General features: G+C 38.6%; 1 protein-coding gene across 1 annotated transcript; it reads right to left on the bottom strand.

Moving 5' to 3' along the window:
- Window positions 1-931: 931 nt before the first annotated feature.
- On the bottom strand, window positions 932-21,632 carry LOC139140583 (uncharacterized). Its single transcript, XM_070709928.1, has 5 exons — window positions 21,198-21,632; window positions 5,668-6,440; window positions 3,317-3,470; window positions 1,728-1,869; window positions 932-1,630 (listed from the first exon to the last, which is right to left on the bottom strand). Exons 1-5 carry the CDS (start codon window positions 21,525-21,527, stop codon window positions 1,491-1,493), a joined length of 1,539 nt encoding a protein of 512 aa, XP_070566029.1. The 5' UTR covers window positions 21,528-21,632; the 3' UTR covers window positions 932-1,490.
- Window positions 21,633-22,746: the final 1,114 nt, after the last annotated feature.

The following is a 22,746-nucleotide window of genomic DNA, read 5'->3' as shown; positions in this document are numbered from 1 at the left end:
CCGTAAGCAGAACTTTGCCTAGTATGAAGAATACGAATTTAACATTTCCACATTGTAAGAATTTCTCTTGATGAAAAAAATTCATGCTATTGCTATGTTTATGTCGTATTCTTGCATGGAATAATAATCAAAGTCGCAATATCAATCATACAGTATTTTCCACTTCACTGGACGCCCTCAGGCAGTACTGACTCCATCACCCTTTTTTTTAACTGGGTACTTTTAAAATATTGTACAGGAGGATGCAGCGGTAGTTATTGTTATTCATATTTACTTGTAAACAAAGAGTTGCTTGTACTTGACTTTAGTCCACGATCATCTTTGAGTTCCGTGCAGGAACTGTAGCCACTTGTCAGGGCTCGAAATTAGCGGTAGTCCCGCGTCCACAGACTACCAACTTTTCCCTGGGGCTACCAAAGTCCATGAAATGGTAGCCCACACGGACTACCAAAACTTGGGACATGAAATACTTTGCGTGCGATGTCCGTCACTTTCGGACGAGCTAAATGCAGTCAACATGCAGTTTCATTTGTTTGAAGCAATTATCCTTTCATCTGTGAAGAGTTTTTTTTCTGGTGACTATTAACATTTTTACTGCTATGTTGTTGTTTTCACAAGATGCAGAGCGTTTGATACCAGAATGTTGAGTTGCTTTTCCGTGTGCAGTCTTTGCATACCAGTTCACACTATGCTGTTGATCGGCAGCATACAAGACGTACTTGCGTTAAGTTTTGGGGTTTTGATGCTGAAATTTCACAAAACTGTCACTTCTATATCAAGAGATTGCGTAATCAGTTTGATTTGAAATAGTAATATAAAACACTGTGTCAGTTAAGCTTGACTGAGCTTCGCTGTCTTTTATCTATGGTTGTCGATCAATATCAGTGTATTGCGTTCTGTATAGAGAGACTCGGGTGTAACAAGGCATGCCACTTCATAAAGATCATGAGAATATTTTTTTCTGTTTTTCTTTACTCAAGTTACAATTTCTTTGGATGTGTAAGCCGATTTTGAAAGTGATAGAAAGTGTTAAAATGTACATAAATTTGCATAAATTAAGCGTTCGTGACACATAACATGGGGTTTCTCGAGTTTAAGCCCCTAGTTTTACTGCTATTTTGTGTTGCTGACCCGAGGGCTTATACTCAGACGAGTACAGTATCCCTAAACTAAAATATTCATGGACTACCAGCTATTGTCACTGGGCTACCAACTTCAGAAAATGGTAGCCCAAGTGGACTACCAGGATAAAAAGTTAATTTCGAGCCCTGACTTGTGTACAAAGGTTCTGTCACCGGCCTTAATGGTCTACAATGAAGGCGCCAATTGTAATGTAATTCCTATTTTGAGGATAGGCTACAAGTACATTTGGAAAACGAATATGTTCGACATTTGCAGCTTAGGAATTACCTTATCTCGCTCAAATTCACTCTTAGATTTGCCTCTACCATTGTGTGTGTGGGATCAGATCAAACTAAATATCTGTGCTTTCACTTTCTAAGAGCAACACGAGGATCTTTCCAGGTGATGATGTCTGCCAAATACATGCTCTGCAAACCAAAAGCAGTGCGATATTGGCGAACCCGACGAGACCAGCTTGAAGCTTTGCTGGACACGAAGATCTTGGCTCCTGTAACACAGAAGGGAAAACGATATCACATACAACTTAAGTCGACATTTTCAAGTGATATCACAAGTGATTCACTATGAATATCAGAAATCATTACCTATACAAATTTCTTGCTCCACTAAAGACATGATGTAGTTATCGTTGACCACTTCTCTTGCTTCATGGTATTTTTCCGACATCAAGTCGTCCACACCAACAACATTTGGTACTCCAGCAGCCCTCAGAAACTGAAACATAGCCTGCACAGAGAATTGAAATATTTAGATAAATTTATACCTCTGTAATTCGATAATGACAACATTTTCGAGTACATCAATCAAACGTAAGCTCTTTAAACAATAAAGCACACGTACTCCGCGATGGTATACCACGAGATTTCGACCAACTCACGACATATATGCACTCGCTATTGCTCGTGCATATATCAAGTGCCCTGATGATGGTCATACTCTGATTTGTACAGGTATACAAGAGCCTGAATTCTTCATTACAAAGTTCTCGGCGCATGAGGGCGTACATCAAGATGTCATGCCAGCAATGAAAGTTTTCATATTGTCAGCATGTGTCAGTATCTAATCATCGGTGTGACGCATGTTATACTGGATCATTACATAACATAAATGAAATATCTTATCATGTCCGATGTCATAATGACAGTTACGCATAGAGTATTTCATAGCTTTAACTTCTTTTATATCATTGGAATGGCAAAAAATGTTGCCATTATCGAATTACAGAGATATAAATTTATCAGAACATTTCAATTCTTTTATATCATTGCCGAGTTGAAGAAGAGAATATTAAGAAATGGTTGCCGCTTCCATAACAATTTGCCAAACAGGATGAACCCTTCGCAGAATTCTCCAGAGATTAGAAAAGCATGGGGTTGGCTGATTTGTATACTAATTTACATTTTAATTTGCATATATTTGAAATGACATATACCCATGTGATTGTAGGTGTCAAAGCTGTTTTTTCCAAAAGAAAATCTTCATAATTAGGGCAACTGATGATGACGATGATGTCAATAAAGCAATTATACAGTTCTTACCGGCCCGGTCCTTTAATTCACCATTGGTGATATATATTATAAAACACAGCATGTTGTCAGTAGGGTGTACATTATTGACTGAATGAAAATTCTAAAATTTTTACATCAAAATTCCAAATTTGAAGTTACCATGCTTAAATATATTTGTACGCAAACCGAAGTTCGGCAATTCAAAGTTAAGAACTTGATTTCTCACGTTCAAGGAGTTACCTGAAAAATATTCAAATCTCTTACCTTTTGAACCCATGTCAAAACTATAAAATGACTCAAATAATTTATGCAAGTAATTTATGCAAACATTTCGCGGGAAACTGGGTCAACTATGTTTATATTGAATATTAGAGTTGGTAAGCTGGCTGGCTTTGTCGAAGTGAGAGTCGAGACGGGGGAAAGACTCACTCCTAACTCCTGACTTTAGTACGGCTGTGTCATTGCGAGTTCGTACTGCAGAGCAAAAACGTCGGGGTCTAAAGTCTTCATATTTGGCCTAATCTTTTCTGACAAACCTACACATTTTGTACAAAATGATAAATCAGAGTGCTTGATAGGGTCAAAACTGTAGCTGGTGTCAAAATAGGGGTTAAAGTTCACGCCGACACTTTGCTATATTTTATCATGAAATTTAACAAACTCACCTTCGCGAAGGGAGGAAGTGCAACGTAGATACATGACACATTATGTTCTTGCATAAAAATGTTAATGTCTTTTGCGGCCGCTATAGCTGTTTTATTGACGGCTTCAATCAGTTCAAGGTCTTCACCGGTACAAGTACCTCGATTCGGCTTACAACTGCATGTAAAAAACAGACAGATAGAACGGTGTTAGAAGTGATCCCTTGTCAGCTCCCATTTGCTTACACCGGTACATAGCAGCATGAGCCGTGCTTGTCACCTGGCATGTGTATATCTCTGTCAGTCTGTCTGTCTATCCTTCTTTATGCATTTATGTTAGAGAGTGTGGGTGTGTGTGCATGCAAGAGCGCATCCTCATTTAGTATCCCTTCACAACCCTAAAAAATAAGGATAGGGACCTGCTGTATGCATTATTACTAAAACATTTTGTATGTGAATGCTTTATATCGATTGAAAATATGAGTATTTGTTTCTACGAACACGCCAGTTTCAATATACTGGTGAGTTACGGCATGATAATGGTCACTTGTATACTCCAGAAGGAGCTGATCAGGTGGCTTTGATGCTTAGGCCGCGTTCAAAAAAAAGTGGTGAGGGGGGGGGGGGGGGGGCTGGAGGAATTCAGGGGGGGATTCGAAATTTTTGGGGGTAGTCGAGGGGGGGGGACTTGAAAGTTTTGCTCTGCCTATAGGGGGGGGGGACCTGAAAATATTTTGATTCCCAACATTTTGATGTTGTCCAATGGTTCCAATGTTAGTAATAATTAAACAAAATCTAGAACCGTTTTGTCATATTTTATGTCTTTAAATCTCAAAAAGTCTAAAAATGTATGAATGCCATTAAATTTTCGTAGAACAAGTTGGCCTTGTAATGGGGCAGGAGCTACAACTGTTGATAATTTTTCAATATTTCTATGCAATGTATCAAACACAGTTTCTTGGTGTCTCTCTACAGCATGCTGCTGAAAAACACAATATTCAGTTTGTCAACAAAGCCCGTTTGTCTAAATATTGGTGATAATTGAATGATGCAAATGCACGGTACACGTAGGCTGTGTTGGCAAGCTGAATACTGGATAGCTCAACATTCTGTAGGGAGTAGAACAAGAACACAATTGTATAAACTGAACAAAAATATTGTCAAAATAAAAAGTTTGTACAACTACTGCCCTGCTACTACTACTGGCAGTGACAGTGATACATGTAGCTCTGACTCTGATGTAGTTTAAGAAGAGTTTCGGTCATAGGACACTCAATTGACAGTGAAACAATACATCTACTTGTACACAAGATCCAGCCAGAGAGCAACGCATAGAAGACTAGGGGACTAACAGTTACCATGGATATTTGAATTCTGGCATATGAGAAGAATCAAATATTAGAGAAAAAAGATGGGGTCACCATATTTGATCTTATACAAATGTACGATGAAAAGTCAGTTTTTCTAAAATCACTTAAAATCAATATATAAAACCATTCATTTCAAGTTCATGCAGTGAATGAAATTTTCACATCTCATTGTACCAATAACACAAAAGTAAAACTTTGAACAGTAAAGACTCTAATTTAAATGGAAAAATGTGTGACTAAATGGAATCTTTTATTTTTTATCAAATTTGCCATTATTACACCCAAAATTTCTGAGATTAAAACATTAATTTCATGGAAATTTTAACCTTCCAGTATTGTCAATTTTGTAAACATTTTATAAGTGGCATCTAAGTTGTACATATGTCTTGTACTTTTGAAAAAAAAATTCTCGGTAGGTCACTGTGCTCATTTTTTCACAATTTGGTTAAACATAGCTAGGAATACACAAATTTCATACTCTCTCATGATTGTCATTTTGTGTGCTTTTCAGCTGGTGCCATTGAACTGGCCACAGTTGGATAAACTCAAGTCGGCTTAGACTGAGAAATCCAAAACGTTCACTGATGCATTTAAAAATGAATCATTTAAGAACTTGCCCTAGGTATATGGCTCTACAACCTGCTGATAAGAGGTAGTGTTGAACATTTGCGTGCAGAACGACACATTACATGTTTTTTTTTTACTCTGTGTGCATTCCTAATTAATATGCGGCTATATGGTAATTTGGGGGGACTTGAAAATTTTTGAGGGTATCGAGGGGGGAACTTGAAAATTTTTGAGGGTATTGAGGGGGGATCTGAAAAAAAATAAGATTTCAATCGCGATTCCTCCAGCCCCCCCCCCTACCATTTTTTTGAACGCGGCCTTAGTGTAACTTATCAGTTTGTTTCACTCTAGCAAGTCGAATTTGGCAAATTCGACTTTCCAAGTGCCACAAGGTAGCCGAGGCCCGTACAAAGCAAACTTTGTTTCAGTATCACTCACACTTCTCCGGATCTGTTCCTCCAATGCAAGGACATATAGGCATTTCCGTCGCACATGATTGACGCGATTGTTTCCCCCAGGCGCCTGATCGGTTTGGCGTACACCAGATGTCGGTCAATTGTACCGTCAGACAGCGCCGCCCCTTGGGTAAGCGGCGATGTCCAGAAGGAGGGCATATATACCCCGAGGCATTTTACGGATGAAGCTTTACTGTAGGAAGAAAGCGCTTCTCGGAGACCAATATGAAGATCGTGGAACTCTGGCAGTTTTATATCGTAGAATCGTAGATATTTTTCAGCGCGATCCAGATATGCATCCCTATCCACAGTAACAGCTGGGTCGACCAGCAGGACCTCTATCGTGTGATTGCATTCTTTGTTAAATTCTTCCACTGTAGCATAATCCACGATTTGACGTAATTTCGATAGGTCAAAGGTCTCATTGAACAGCCTTTTTCTCCGGACCGCGAGTCCTTGTGTCCAGTGCGTGAAGAAATATGGTTCGACAATAGTACGTTTTTCTTGAAAGGCGTAGGCCAGACCCGCTCTGAAGGCTTCATAGTGCACGTTCGGTCCGTTAAAATCGTAGTGGACTGACACGAGAAAGCGACGTGCCGAGATATTCATTGTTGACCCTGATGATGAGTTAGCATTCTTGCCATTTGTCGACGGTAATATGGTATTGTCGACTGTTTCCGATAGTGAAGTGACATTCTCCTCTGCTTCCGAAAATGACGAGATATGCTTCTCTACGCCTGCTGATGGTGAAGTAGTCTGTGGAAATGACGGGATACGACAAGGGATTCGTAAAAATATTGCCTTTATGATAATTACAGGGACCTCATATACTGCTTTGTGATCTCTTTACCATTCGACATGAGCAGGCCATGCACCGTACCATGGGCCAGTCGATAAAAAACACGAAGTTTGTATAAAAGAAATGCGACAAATTTCCTGTAATATGCCATTGTCTTCAAATGGCAAAGTATGCAGACCACATTGCATGGTAACAATCATCCCTAGACAAGCAAATGTGAGCATGTATTAAACAGATTAGACTTGGTTCAAGTCTGTGATTTGTGAATGTTTGAGTGGAGTGAACGCAATGATTTGTATTTTGCTTTCATGTGAAACGCGCGCGTGAGTGGACGCGATGAGTAGGGTGAACGCGATGAGTGGAGTGAACGCTATACAGCGGAGTTTCACCCGGAATCCGGCAGAAACTAACTCACTACTGCGCAGACTCAAACGTGACGCATTCAATCGCTGGGAAAACCTGGCGTGAGCTGCCAAATTCCGGATAGGTTTGTACGAAATAGGAGAGACACAAAAGAAACTATTATAAATGATTTTATTTTTTTTAAATTCACCGACTTGAACCAAGTCTAAGCATGTAACAGATCTATACTAGTCTAAAGATCGAAGCTCACTCATGTTCACAATATTTCACTAGATGCACGCGCCTGGCATTTGACGGAGAATACAGTTCAATAAAAGGCTTCCCTTAGAGGTGCTAAATTTGTAGCTCGCCTTTTGCTCGTAATATAACCAACGTTGTTGACAAGTACATGTAGGGAGGGAGGGAGGGAGGGAGCGAGGGAGGGAGCGAGGGATGAATGGACGGATGGATTGATGGACGGACGGACAGACAGACGTACGCACGCACGCTCGTACGTAAATACGTGTGTGTATGTATGTATGATGTATGTATGATGTATGTGTGTATGTATGTATGTATGTATGTATGTATGTATGTATGTATGTATGTATGTGTGTATGTATGTATGTACGTATGTATGCTTAAATGCATGAATGTATACATATATGGATGAATGCATGTGAGCGTGTACGCTTTATTCATAATATATACGTAGATTCATTTCTAAAACGTGTGTGTCATATAGGGTTTTAGAACGCTGCGGCCTAGAATAATATATTGTTGGACAACCTTCAGTTTCATTAGTTAAATGACGCTGTGTGTGCACCTGATGATACTGTGTGTGCAAATTTTATGCATTTGCTGTTTTAGTGTGTTTGTGTTTTCAACATTTTATCATATCATAATTATGCAAATTTTTCTTAATAATGTAAGCCATGTATATGAGATTCTGCTCATTCTGGATTTCACTTACCCCTACTGGCCAGATTTAGAGCTTCAATTTTCAAAGTACCGATCTCAACAAATTTGGTCTGCAGACGGACTGACGGATTGACAAAAAGACAGACAGACTGAGAGACACACAGACTGACAGATCTGCGATATTGGCCCCATAGTGTGCCTTCGGCACTCGAGGTCACCATTCGGAACCTGTTTTTAAATCAAAACCTTTTAGCCAGATTCAAGCCCTGCCCTGTCGTTTGACATGATATATGCAAATCATTGATTAACATAATACAAACTTTAGGGTCTGCGGAATCCGCGACTGGGGAACGCGGGAAACACAGAAAACTGATCATTAGAGATACTCGTATCATCACATGCATTGTTGTAAGCACTGAGTGGACCATTTGATATCCTGGGGGGGGGGGCTTGGAAGATTGGTGGAGAGCCATTATTTTTTTTCCCACGTGCTTCACCATGAATTATTTTTTTTTACAGGGCATATGCTGGCAGCTTTTTTTTCACTTTCCTTCTTCGAGATATATTTTTGTTTTACCAAATTTCGGTGCAATGTTTGTTTGCTTGGTTTTTTCACACCCAGTAACAAGATGCTGTTCTATCGCACACAGACCATATTCAAGAACTAAATAAAGATATGTAAATACATGTACATTTTTGATTCACTTTACAAAAACATATTGGTAAAATCATGTACATTTATGGCATTTACTTGTCAGTGTTGTCCTTACATTGAAAGTAGCCAGGTAATTTAAGAAAGTAGATGGGTGGACTGCGAGGGAGCTAAGCGACTGAGTGGCGAGTGAGCGTAGCGAACGAGGGGGGGAGAGCGGGCGAGAGGGGGGTGTCCCCCCTCTGGCAAGGCGAAAAATGAAATTTTGGAGTGGAAATGGTTTTCCTCTGGTGGCATCTGAGGTGACATTTACAGACTGAAACGTATTTTTTGTTGTGTGTCTTAGACGTGGCTCACATACAACAAACAAACAAACATGATTTTGTTTTGTTTGTATTATTTATGACACACTTATGGTTTTATTTGCAGTGAAGATGTAACATTTAATCTTAAATCACCCGCTGTCTGCTCATTTCATTGCTCATTTCCCATTCTTCATTACCACATAGTAGTTTCCCCAAAACCATCAAACTCATTCAATTCTAATCAAAACACATTCGCTTTTGTTAAGAAAAACATTGGTAAGATAATTCACTATAACAGCGTTCGCATTTACGAATAAAACATGCGTATATAGAAAACTCATAACAATGAAAAAATGTGTAGAGAGTCGATCCAATGCGTAATAATATTACGCATTGGATTGAGTCTCTACGCATTTTTTCATTGTTATGAGTTTTCTATACGCAAACGATAATAGTAAAATGTTTGCAGGCTGTCTCTCTTCTTGTGGTATTTTTGACAAAATACATTCATTCAGATTTACACATTTCTGGAAAACACTCAGGTGAGCAATTTCAATTTCAGCATACTTCCTCTAATCAGAAGGTCATGTATACTGTACAATTGTTCATAATTATTCAGTTATTGTTCCTCAAGCTTGCAATGGTTTATGATTTGTAAAACTCCAGAGCTGCTGCTTGATTTTATTGATGCTGCAGTGTGCATCGAACAATTGCCAAGATTTTTTTTTCCGAGTCGCAATGGTCCATAATTGTTTTTTCCACAGCCACTTAAAGCCAGATTTTTTTTTCGAGCAACTCCACCTGGCATCCTTTTTTCCCCAAATCTTCCAAGCCCCCCCCCCCCAGGATATCAAATGGTCCACCCCTAAGCACTGAGTTCGGCAACGACTGGAGGGGTTTACTTGCCTCTGGCTCAGAGACGCCGATGGAAAATAAAGCCCTGGGTGATGTTTTGTTAGAACTAGATCAATTAAGTTTTTTGGCCGAGTTAGAAATTGGGCCTTCTGTTTTTGCCGAGCAGGATAAAAATGACGTGGCGCGACCCTGGAAGGAAGCGGGTAAGGCATAGGGAATTCAGGCTCCGATGATGATGATCAGATGGTGATGATGATGATGATTAAACATTAAAAATGAAGAAAAATAAAAATATATTTGGACTCAGTAAAGTTGTTATTGTTGTTGTTATTGTTGTAGTTGATAGTATTTGCAGAAAAGAACAAATTATGCACTGCAAAATTAAACACAGCCTTACTGTAGACATGGATGTAAGCTACCTCCATGCTATACACATGCGCTGCAAAATTTCATTGGTGATGATGATGATGATTAAATATTTAAAAATGAAGAAAAATAAAAATATATTTGGACTCAGTAAAGTTGTTGTTGTTGTTGTTGTTGTTGTTGTTGTTGTTGTTGTTGTTGTAGTTGATAGTATTTGCAGAAAAGAACAAATTATGCACTGCAAAATTAAATAAAGCCTTACTGTAGACATGGAGGTAAGCTACCTCAATGCTATACTCATGCGCTGCAAAATTCAATACAGCCTAACTTTACCCCCAGGGATGTCACTTCATTGCCACACGCTTTCTTTTCCATCGCCCAAAATGCATCTAGCAAGCATCGAGAGTGGTGAAATTCGACGTAGGGTCAAAGCACATTAGTCCTTCTCAATCATACTCAAACATTTTTTACCTCTTACCGATGAAAAGTCGACAAATCGGCAGGTTTTTCAGCGCATCTTGCCGTCTCACTACATTCCAGATTTAAAAGGCCCGGCGGTTGTGTAAGTCACGTGGGCGCAAAGTTAGGCTGTATTGAATTTTGCAGCGCATGTATATAGTATACTATAAAGGCTGTAATGAATTTTGCAGTGCATGTGTATAGTTTGGCTGTATTGAATTTGCAACCCATACTTTGTTCTTTTCTACAAATACTATCAACAACAACAATAACAACAACAACAACTTTACTGAGTCCGATTACATTTTTATTTTCCTTCATTTTTAATGTTTAATCATCATCATCGTCACGTTCTGATCATCATCATCGGAGCCTGAGTTCCCTATGGGTAAGGCACACAATCGTGCAATAATAAACACCTATTGCCTGGTCATGAGGGCTATAGCGCCCGTCTATTACCCCGAGGGGCCGTGTGTTACCAGAAACACATCGCTATTCACTGAGGCCGTAGGCCGAGGGGTATAGCGATGTGTTTCTGGTAACACACGGCCACGAGGGGTAATAGACGAGCGCTAGAGCCCGAATAAAGACCAGGCTATATATAGGTGTTTTATAACACACCACATGCTCATGTTGTATTGTTGTATAGTTTTTTAATGTGTTTTGATATTTTGCACCGCAACAATCCATTGTGACAAGTTTACTGGGCGATGTTTCCACAGCGGTTTCAGTTGTACGTGGTACCACTTTCTTTCAAAAAATATTCTAAGCATACCTAGCGACATCCTAAGTTGTACTTTAATCTTTTCCGTCGATGAGCTGTTCAAGTTCCTACGCTGTTAGAATGTTGGAAAATGTTAGAAAATCTGTTTAAGAGAATGCGTCGTCACCTATTCCGGACGCACATCACGTTCTAGTCACCAGCCATTGTTGCAAAGCTGCAGACGACACTACGGTCACGTGACCGGGCACTTTTCCAAATTTGGTCAAAACTATTTCCCTAGGGAAATAGCTTTTCAAAAAATACCCTCTGACGTCACTTTTGTCGATCCGGTAGGGACTAGACGTATCTATTTTCTCGTCACGTGACGTATTCTGGCGAATCGCGACACGGAATGAGCATGTGGTGTGTTATAATGTTATTTATATCATACCAGTATATTGATGGTGCAAATACAGCGATCTGATTGGTCGAGACGCCAAAAGAACCGTGGTATATTTGCGATATACCATGGCAGACATGCACACTAGCTCTCAGCTTGAGGAAAATTCCTTTTATGACGTTCCACGCCGTGCATATGTGTCGTGAACTGGTCAAACTCTCGTGGTATACCATCGCTGGGTGTGCTTTATTAACGACGGACAGCGTCGTACATCTTACGGCGAATGCATTGCCCGAGATTGGCAGGACACAAGTCTCAGTAATTTTTGAACAACCTTGTTAATATCAGACCTTTTAATATAGATTTTTACAATCAAATTCGAAAATAGAGTGTTTTAGAATGCTAAGAGTGCTTGGTACCGCGCGTACATCAAATGTTGACTACACTGTAAAGTTAAGGTAATATGTTCAAGGATAGAACACCAATTAAACGCCTTTTTGTAACACTTTTTGAACGCGTCTAGACGTTCAGAAATTTAACGCTACGTGTCAACCAATGTTCAATTTTTAACACAGGTGTGCAGATTTTGAACACTCCGTGTTCATCAGGCATTATATTGAACACCATGTGTTCCATATCTGAACACATGTTGCACCACAGGGTACACAGGCTTGTTGTTTATTTGTGTTTGTTTGTTTGTGTGTATGTTTGTGTTTGTTTATTTGTTATTTTTAATAAAATAACAGCGAAAAGCTGTTTTGTTAATATTTGTCAATAAAGAGCAGTTTATTTGTTTATTTGTTTGTTTATTTATTTATTTGTTTGTTTGTTTGTTGATACGTATTTCCGATGGTTAGGGTTAGGGTTAGGGTTAGGGTTAGGCTTAAGTTAGGGTTAGGGTTAGGGTTAGGCTTATTCACTCCCTCTATATATTGAGACAAGGGAGCAAGTGGGATTCCAACATCTGTATTTTCAAGTCAAGAAAAACACACCAAATAAATGCCGGACAATTGAAATATTGGGTTTGTGGCAGCATCATGTCTCTGTACTTACCACACCTATCCTTTAATTCGATGGAAAGGGCAAAAATCGGCGATATTTAGCATCTTTCTCCTTTGATTCGTACAGTTTGTACGGCAAAACGTAAGTGTCACACTTTGGCGGGTTAGTACGTCAGTGAAATTCAAATCTGACCAATCAGATAGCTTGTTAGCCCTGCCTTGGCCCGAACTGGAGACGTTACCGTTGTGGGGCTCGAACCAGCATGATTTTACTTTGGCGCATTTTGCCATGTTCATTTTCCCTTTACGAATCGTCGACAACTTTGTATGCCGTAACATTCACTTTGGTCTTATGAGAAGAAGGTTCCACTAGAGTACTTCAACTATACATCTGTGCGAAACGCACTCATTTCCAATCAGTTCGTGAGATATACGAGCCTAAATGGAAAAAAAAACATGAGCGTAAACCCGGAAGTAAGCAAATACAGAGAGACCGTCGCCACGCTATGGTTGAATTTCCGCGGCTGGAAAAGTTGTTCTTGGTATTGGTTCAATTCTAATAGTTTTCTAGCTGTCGAAAGTAAACTACGGGCAGTAACCTTCATACCACGAACAATACTGTACTCGTCCGAGTATACTATAAGCCCCCGGTTCGGCAACACTGAACGGTGGTAAAAACTGTGGAGGGGCTCGAGCATCCCATTTTTTTCTGCCACGGTCGCTTAACTTATGCTAATTTTATGCACGATTTTTTCAACTCCTCTGGATGTGTCTATCGCTTTCCAAATCAACTTTATCCAAAGGTAATGATTACACAATCTCTGAATACAGAAGTGACATTTTGGTAAAATTCAGCGTCGAAAAAACCTCAAACTTGAAACAAAGACGTCATGTACATGTATGCTGCTGATCTGAGTGTATGTGAACTGGCATGGCATGCATATTGCCTACACGGAAAGGCAACTCAATATTCCTGTATCAAACCGTATACATCTTGTGAAAACAACAACATAGCAGTGATTGTAATAGTCACCAGGAAAAAAAGCTTCACAAATGAAAGGATAATTGCTTCACACAAGAGCAACTGCATGTTCACATGAAAACAGACATCGTGGCCGTCAATGAAATAAACCATGCAGACGTGTGTGAGACTATTCTATTTAGGCGACGGGGTGAGCAGGGTCAAAGATCAAGAAAGTACTGGAAAAACGTGTCATTTTCCTTACGTTGCTGTCAAGGGAACTCGAGTTTTCCATTGTTTTTACATCTTTTAATGGTTAAAGTATGATCCGTTGTCATGAACAGTGAATCAACGACTTTTTTGTTGCATTCTCGATATCTGCGAACACGTATTAGTCACAGGCACGACTGCATCTTGCTGTGGTATAGTCGCTTGAGAACTGGCGTTCGCGTATACTGCTGTGAGTCTAACAAGCTGCCTGATTGGTCCGATTTGAATTTCTCTGACGTACTAACCCGCCAAAGTGTGACACTTACGTTTTGCCGTACAAACTGTACGAATCAAAGGAGAAAGATTGCTAAATATCGCCGATTTTTGCCCTTTCCATCGAATTAAAGGATAGGTGTGGTAAGTACAGGACATGATGCTGCCACAAACCCAATATTTCAATTGTCCGGCATTTATTTGGTGTGTTTTTCTTGACTTGAAAATACAGATGTTGGAATCCCACTTGCTCCCCTTGTCTCAATATATAGAGGGAGTGAATAAGCCTAACCCTAACCCTAACCCTAACTTAAGCCTAACCCTAACCCTAACCCTAACCCTAACCCTAACTCAAGCCTAACCCTAACCCTAACCATCGGAAATACGTATCAACAAACAAACAAACAAATAAATAAATAAACAAACAAATAAACAAATAAACTGCTCTTTATTGACAAATATTAACAAAACAGCTTTTCGCTGTTATTTTATTAAAAATAACAAATAAACAAACACAAACATACACACAAACAAACAAACACAAATAAACAACAAGCCTGTGTACCCTGTGGTTGCACATGAAATGTGTTCAAACAATTGAACGCATTTACGCTTTCAAAGGGCTGTAACACTTTTTGAACGCATGGACGCCGTTCAACAATAAGTGAGTTAAAGGTTAGAACACATGATATGCACTTGTTGATCACCTTTAATTTTGCGCGTTCATGGGGTGTTCAAGCCTGGAAATAACAAAACAGACCACTTTTATTCAGTAAAATTATTTTATTTAAAAATACACAAAAATTCCTTGAGTAAAATACAATTATTTATTGTAAATTGGGCACATTAACACCGTTGGTATTTATTGGCCATATGGCCACTTTGTAAAGTTTGTCTGAGGAAAACACCAATGGTAATCAACACCTTACTATCAAAACATAAACAAAAGAAAATCCCCATCAACACTGTAGATCGTTTTCAAACAATATGAACAAATTAATGACAAAACAGGTTTTACTTATTGTGGATTACGTCATACGTCCTTACTTGTAAAAAGGTACGAAAAGATCTGTTCTGAAAAAGCTCAAAATTCGGCTTACTTGAATATATCACATTTTGATAATTCCTTATGTCTTAAGGTTCCAAGACAAGAAATCGACCTGCTTAATCTAACAATTCTCTAGTGGTTAAGAAGCTCAGAATCCCCGTAAATTATATATTTTCCGAAAGCTTAGATATGGGGGAACATTTTGACAACAACAGTGTCACCATTGTTTACATAACTATCACGTGACAGGTAATTTGCATAACCTTTCAAAAAACGGTTTTCCGTATGTTTTGTCTCAATTCTTCCAAATATCTGACTCGAACTTTCTTGAATGCAAGCTGTCACAACGCTCTTCCAAAAAATGTCTCAGATTTTTTATATCTTGCTTAGTTTTTTATGAGCACAATTTTTAAAAAAACGAATGGCATTAAATTAAACGCTCTGGAAGTTTTTCTGGCATAAAAATTTTTAAGAAGGTTTAAGAAAATTCTGAGACACTTTTGGAAGATCGCTATTACAGCTTGCACTCACAAAAATTTCAGCTTTACATTTCAAAGAATTAAAACAAAACATAGGGAAAACCGATTTTTAAAAGGTTATGCAAATTACCTGTCACGTGATAGTTGTGCAAACAATGGTGACACTATGGTAACTAAAATGTTCCCCTATATCTAGGCTTTCCTAAAAAAATAATTTACGGGGGTTTTGAGCTTATTAATCACTAGAGAATTGTTAGCTTAAAAAGGTCAATTTCTTGTCTTGGAACCTTAAAAATGTCTGAAATGTCTTTGATGTCTAAAAATACAAATTTGCGTATTTCATCATAACTTGTACAGACATGATTAGGATAATCCCTGGAAACCTGTAGGGCCTACTTTAAATATTAAAGGAATCGTACTGGCCGTTTTGAAGAAAAAGCTTGGGATGTAAACATTTGAGGATGATGCCACACATTCACCTATGATCATCATAAGGTCTACGTCCTTAACAGCAAAGCTAAAAACAGTAACAAATCGAGAACAAAAGACGTGTTGATCTAAAATACAAAATAATCTAAGATTTGGTAGCAGGCTATGATCAACTAAATGTTACTGGCATAAGCCTTCAAAGACGTGAAGTCTCCTCCATCAGATGCAAGGGTGGAATGAAGATTTGAAGCAGAAAACGACAGAAAATGCAGAGTGAAAATTTCAGAAAATTCAGAAATTCAGAGTGTACATTTTTCACTGTGAATTTTTTGTCGCTTTCTGCTTAAATTCTTCATTCCACCCTTTGCTTCTGATAAGGGCGACTACAAGTATTTGAAAGCTTAATCTCCAGTAACATTTAGTTGATCATAGCGTTCTATACATAACGTTCATCATAGCGTGATCATAGCGGTCTGGACATAGCTCAGATAAATTCAGAACAAAAATACGGACACTTATCAAAATTCAGTTACTAACCCTCGAAAGTTTAAATCTACATCAGCGATGAACTGAGGTTCTCAAGCTTGTTTGCAGACAGCTGCCTGTACACTCATCTTCTTCAATTTCTGTACCATCAGCTTCAGTAACAACTCTTCGATAGAAATTTTCACATTCTGAAAATAATGCAACAATAGGTAATATGGCGACATGAGACTTTAAATGAAAGACAAGTTGGCCTTATTAGGTCAAGGAAAAGGGGTGACTTTGGTATACAGTGCCTCTTTTCGATAATGTTACAAAATATTGGCTTCTTCGTGTCATCAACTGATGAAAAGTAAAAGCAAAGCCAACTCTCATATGCTGAAACAATAGAGTGTAGGCTCTGCGATGTTTAACTAAAGTTTTAAATTTACATGCGATTGTGGTTACTAAAAGACATTTGTTAGCTGTGATTACGCAGCGGTATGGCATATCGATCGTGCTCGGGTCAAGGGTCATCGCTACAGTGATGACCCTTGACCCAAGTGCTATCGATACTCTATGGCAAAAAACCGCTGCTTATTCACAGCTAGTGTATGGTCTAACAGCCATTGAAAGAAAAAAGGTTTCTTCACGTAGTTAAGCTATTTCAAAGTACAATACAATTAATTTCAAAGGATAACAATACAGATGCTTCAAAATCCAATAACTTTTAATATTGGAGAGAAAACTTACCCTTTCTGGTCTTGCTTCCACCCGATCACGACTTCAGCGTGCGCTTACAAGATAAATGTCGCAGCTTCCGTTTTGATGCATCATTGGATAAGAAAAGGCACCAAACTTGAACACCAAGTGTTTAGAAGTAGAACGCCTCTTGCACGCCGATGTTAAAATTAAAACGTTCACGGTGGTTTTCTGATTTTCTTTTCAATATTTCAACCCGTAATAAACGTGTAAAATTATTTTTATACTTCCTTTTTTAAAAAAAAACATTCTTTCAGCAATTGTAGACTGGAAATATTTTTCACTTATTGTGAAATTCGCGACATAAAAATCCGTGTACGTGTGCCGGACAGCGAGGCAACAGTAAAGTTAATATAGCCATCGTACAGTAAAAAACACACAAGATTGTTAATTGTTTCACAGTAACGTAAAATTTCTGTGATGCTGAGTTTTTGAACACTTGAAGGAGATTGTTGTTAACACATCGTGTTCAGGTTTAGAACATCATTGTTAAAAATATGAACACTAGTGTTAACAATATGAACACTAACCGTTCAAATTTGAACACCGACATGTACATTTTGAACGCGTAAAGACGCGTCTGGCGTCCGCTATTTTTACAGTGTAGACATGCGTCAACTAAGCGTACAGCAGGAAAATTCAATCCACATGGTGAAGAAAGCGTAGTTCAGCGGATTTATTCAGCCAGTTATTCGGCATCACCATACTTTAAATCACTTCTTCTGATGTCCCCGCACAAAGCAAGTGATTTAAGACAAACACGATTGGAACTAATTTGGTATAATTGGATGACCAAGTAATATCTGTTGATCTGCAAATGTAAGCTCATCTGCTTTCCTTTTTAAGTTATACACCTGTTTTATATGAGTAAATTGTAATATTGCAACATTAAGCTTTAGAGCACCTAACACTGCTAAGAAATTTGAAAAATATGAAGATCCAATTACCCCAAATTAGTTCCAATCGTGTTGACAATATATTTCATTCATGCACTATAATAAAATTCTTTGTTTGCCGTACAATGTTAACACCATTACAAAAATATTATTTTTCCAAAGAAAACCAAATAAAAATTGAGCTTATATTAATACACTTGTGTTTTTGTCTGTGTTTGTTTTTTCCTGGCTGGCTGGTAGTTTTTTCAAAAATCCAAGGACGGCAAACAAATAGTTTTCTTTAAATGGCCTTCTTACAAATACATTCGTTTGTACTGTTCTTAAATCGTCGTATGATTTAATCGTTGTGAGACAAATTTGTTAAAAAAATTATCAGAGTCTTTTCATAACACAGCCGCCAGGTCAAAGACCAAAGCAACATATGGTTATCGGAATGCGCGTCACTGTTATTGGACTCCGCGTACAAAGATACCTTTCAAGTTAACAACTTCATGCACTAAAACATACTTCAGAGACTGTGGTATATATAGCAAGTACAAATAGCAGCAAGTACAACATCACTCTTATGATAAAATTATTGCCTTCAATCTACTGATTCTAACAACTCAAACCGATTCGGACGCGTATGGTGAAACTCTCCACGTTACTGATGCAGATGTATAATTCTATACCTAAACATACGACCTGTTTTTTTTCACACCTGTTGCCAAACACACTCTATAAATCCTCACAACGGATTTACCAATTGCGGATTGCACTAGTAGCAACAAAAAACTTGTTTCCCTTTTCGCAGCTTTCTCCAGGAAAGGGGTAACTATGAGGAAAATAGGAGATTTTTCTTTTGGTCTTTGATGAACAGAAGGCAGCTTCCCAATCAATTGTGAATCCATAAGGTTGACTGTGTAAACGGCCTGTTCAGGAACAATATGTTGAGGAATTTGTTGAACGCGGCAAAAGAAAGGAAAAAAGAGGTGGTATGGGCAATTGCAAGAAACAAATCTTTTTTAAACTTTCGTATATTTTTTCCACACTGCTGAAATACGAGAGTAAGCTTTGCTTGATCGTCATCCCTAGAATCAGTTTCAGTGTTCAGGCAAACAATGATTTCGTGTGTGACGTCAGTTCCACCGGCGTCAGATCCGACTATTCCCGACTGTGTCCGATGCAACGATTGAAGAGCTGCGCATTTCCGGTCATTGTACGAAATTTGTTCCACGTTTTGAATCGATATAGATGTGTGCTATTATTATATTTTCACTACCTTTCAAAAGGTCTACAGACACATACACCGACTCATTCGGTTCAAACTCATCTACCATAACACATGTACAAGCCTCAACTTTCAATGACAGAAGGGAACACACCAGACAGCCCATGCAATAGTCTGTAGGCCTAATAGTCGTAATGTAAAATAAGGTCGTTTTGCATTATTTATGTAGTCACATCATCTACTGGAATGAGTCTTGCAATTTCTACAAGGTATGTTATTCTTATTGTGAGACCAAATCTTCAAAATGCACTCCAAGGGGACACTACTACTCTACTTACCTCACGCTATAATCAATACTTTTTACTGTGCAATTAGATTTGAGAGCCACCACTCGGTATATTTACTTGTTTGCTACAGGTATAATACAACTGTTATTAGGAGTTCGATAAACAAGAGAACACTTGTGTTGCACGAATCAAACTCCGAGAACGAGTATACAAATATTTCATAATTGTACTTTTTACACATTTAAGACAAGCATTGTACCATTTCATTGACTTTACTGATAAAATTCACTTAAATTCAAAAACACTTTTTATTTGAAAGGCATACCAAACTAACCAAACAAGCATACAAAACGTATACGTACGTATACATACATACATATATACATACATACATACAAACATACATACATATATACATACATACATACATACATACATACATACATACATACATACATACATACATACATACATACATACATACATACATACATACATACATACATACATACATACATACATACATACATACATACATACATAAACTCATAATCAGATCATTCTTTTGGCAACAATCCACACATAAAAATTAGTTCACCAACTCATGATGTGTAAATGTCGTTGGTTGATAGGGTAATTATCCCGGGTGGGCAGGGTAGTGTTGAAAACATTTCACTCCGCCCTCCAAATTTTAATTTAGTTCGAAATGCCTTAGACATTGAGTGTCAGATGCAACTGCACTGTACTGTACTGTAATGTACACAAAATTTCTCAATTTTCCCAAAATGGCGATTAGCTAATGATAACAACGCATTTCTGATGGACACCAAAGCACGTGATCGTATCTGTACCTAATCAGTCTACACGCAGGGCTGAACGATTCACTTGATTTTATCGTCCACAGGTCTTTCAGTCGATTCATCTCATTGAACCGGTCTGTCATAAAAGCGACATATAAGCGCTCAAAAATACATTTTCAGTACCTCCAGTCCACCATCGCTATACCATATGTTGCCGCTTTCCTAAAATTTATGTGACGAAGTTTATTTTCCTTACTCTTAGTACATTTAAATTCAACGCACGTTTTAAGTGCTATCAGCCGCAGTGTGTCAGCGTTAGTCTCTCTTTAATAGTCAAAGAAGAGTGGACCATACATTTATAATGCCATTTATTGTGAAATACCGTGATAATGGCTACTATAAGCCACTGTGCAGATTATATTTGTTGTTACTGAAGTTACTGGTCGCTTTTCTGTTATTTTCACCGAGTATGCCTGTAATGGGCAAATGTCTGTGAAGCTGTACACAAATCCTTGAACGCTCAAAACGTCTCCATCATTGTACATGAGATACAAAGCAAGGCAGATATACTGCTGCCAGTGTGTCAGAATGACTACACGCAACCTAAGATTCAAACTAACATTATGAAGATGTGTCGCTCAAAGATACCATCGATGGATTTACAATTTGAATGTAACTTTCACAAAAACATAATTAATTCGCGTGTAATTCGCACACGATAGTGTAGCGCAAAACTCATGTGAACATTTTGAGAGAGAGAGAGAGAGAGAGAGAAGAGAGAGAGAACGCCCTTCTGTAGTGAAGAGAACATTGCAAGTTGTCACGGACAACATCTATTTTCGCCTAGAGAGAAATTGAAAAAGTCTCGAGTAAAGATTTTGAAGTGTACATACCACGAATGAATGGTTCTGAAGGAAATAACTCGCATTTTTAAGTTTTGTTTCTGTCCTTCTCGGTGAGGGGGACACAGAGTGCTCTATTAATTCGCTTCCTGCATTTTCTCTCGGTGTTTCAACATTCCAAGGGACAGCACTTGTTGTTTGGTTTGACTGCGTCTCCAGTTCGATCACTGTATCGATGGCTGCCCGGTACTTGGAGACCTCCTCTTCGATAAATTTCAGCTCACTTTCCCATAACGAAAATAGTATCGTAGCGACAGCGCTGACTACGACGATCAATGAGAACACAACTTTGCGATCCGAGTATGAACAGAAGAACAACATTACGTACTACAGCGGCGCGGCTTGTCGTCTATAGGTGATGATGTTACGATAAACAGTGAAGTGCCACATCCCTTCCCCGTAACCCCTAGCAACCCGGATGACCAAGATGGCGTTTACATTGCCACACATCTCGTGACATTTTGAGTTGGACATGCCTATTGTAGAGAAACATCCACATTGCTTAGGTACTCACTTTTGTAGATTGTGTCATGTCCGGCAAGACCTGCAAAAGATTATCCAAATAAATGAGGAATATAATATATGGGGTGAGCACTCGGTGTAACCACAGCGTGACGGCTAGTATATGAGGTGATGAAAGCAATCATCACTGATATCATTATTTGGCAAATTACTACAGAAAACACCGAATTATACTACTGACAAAAATATAGCTGTAAAACATTCGAAAAGGCTTTACGCCAAATCTACTTAATCCCTGTCTTACAGCAGAAGAAAAAAAAACCTCTGCTCGGCAAAAAATTGGTTTCACCCCCACCCCAGCCCCCTAAGATCGAATGGTCGCTAGGCTTCCTGAATGGAAGCCATCAACAATACGAACAAGATACAACACCTGTTCTCGGATTTCAATAATAGTGCGTTACCAGGATTAATAAAAAACTCACTATAGCATATAAGTGGATCCTTTACTCATGCCAGCGATAATGGAGCGGTAATGTGCCCATAATTGACGAAATGAAACTTTGCACTTACACTCTGTATGAGGCCAAACTGAGTACGTTATGGAGTTCAAAGTTTGCTTGAGTCCCTTAGGGGACACAAGGGGTACATTATTGCGATTATTTTATAGTTTTGGAAATGACAGGGACTTTGTTGATGGAGTAAACACCTGGGAACACAATAATACTGTACAATTGGATACGTATACCAGTAATAATCTGGGGAATGGCATCACGAAAGTCACTGTTGTTGACGAAGCTGGAATATAATGACTCAATATTTGGAAAAGAGTCATCATCGAAACTCGGTTTCATTTATACTGTCGTCAACACATTTTGAAATAATCCCCCGCCATATTTGTGATCGAAGTACGACATCGCATAAGCTTATGGGAGATTACAAGAACACACTTCACACACAGTTCCGAACTCTCTTAGTATTTCGGAAGAGAATAAGAGACAGGGCTGTTTTTGATTTGCATTTTACACTATTTTCGCGCGTCTTTAGCTCCCGTGTCTAGGCACAGGAGCTTATTAGAGGC

The sequence above is a fragment of the Ptychodera flava genome, chromosome 9 (assembly GCF_041260155.1).
Source record: "Ptychodera flava strain L36383 chromosome 9, AS_Pfla_20210202, whole genome shotgun sequence".
Lineage (NCBI taxonomy): Eukaryota > Metazoa > Hemichordata > Enteropneusta > Ptychoderidae > Ptychodera > Ptychodera flava.
This window is presented reverse-complemented; position numbering and strand designations above follow the sequence as displayed.

Coding starts and splice junctions, on each gene's coding strand:
- LOC139140583 (XM_070709928.1), bottom strand. CDS start 21,527: ATGTTGTTCTTCTGTTCATACTCGGATCGCAAAGTTGTGTTCTCATTG. Junction 6,441..21,197: donor TTCAGAACCATTCATTCGTG/GTATGTACACTT, acceptor TCATTTCCACAG/ACTACTTCACCATCAGCAGG. Junction 3,471..5,667: donor AGGAACAGATCCGGAGAAGT/GTGAGTGATACT, acceptor TTTTACATGCAG/TTGTAAGCCGAATCGAGGTA.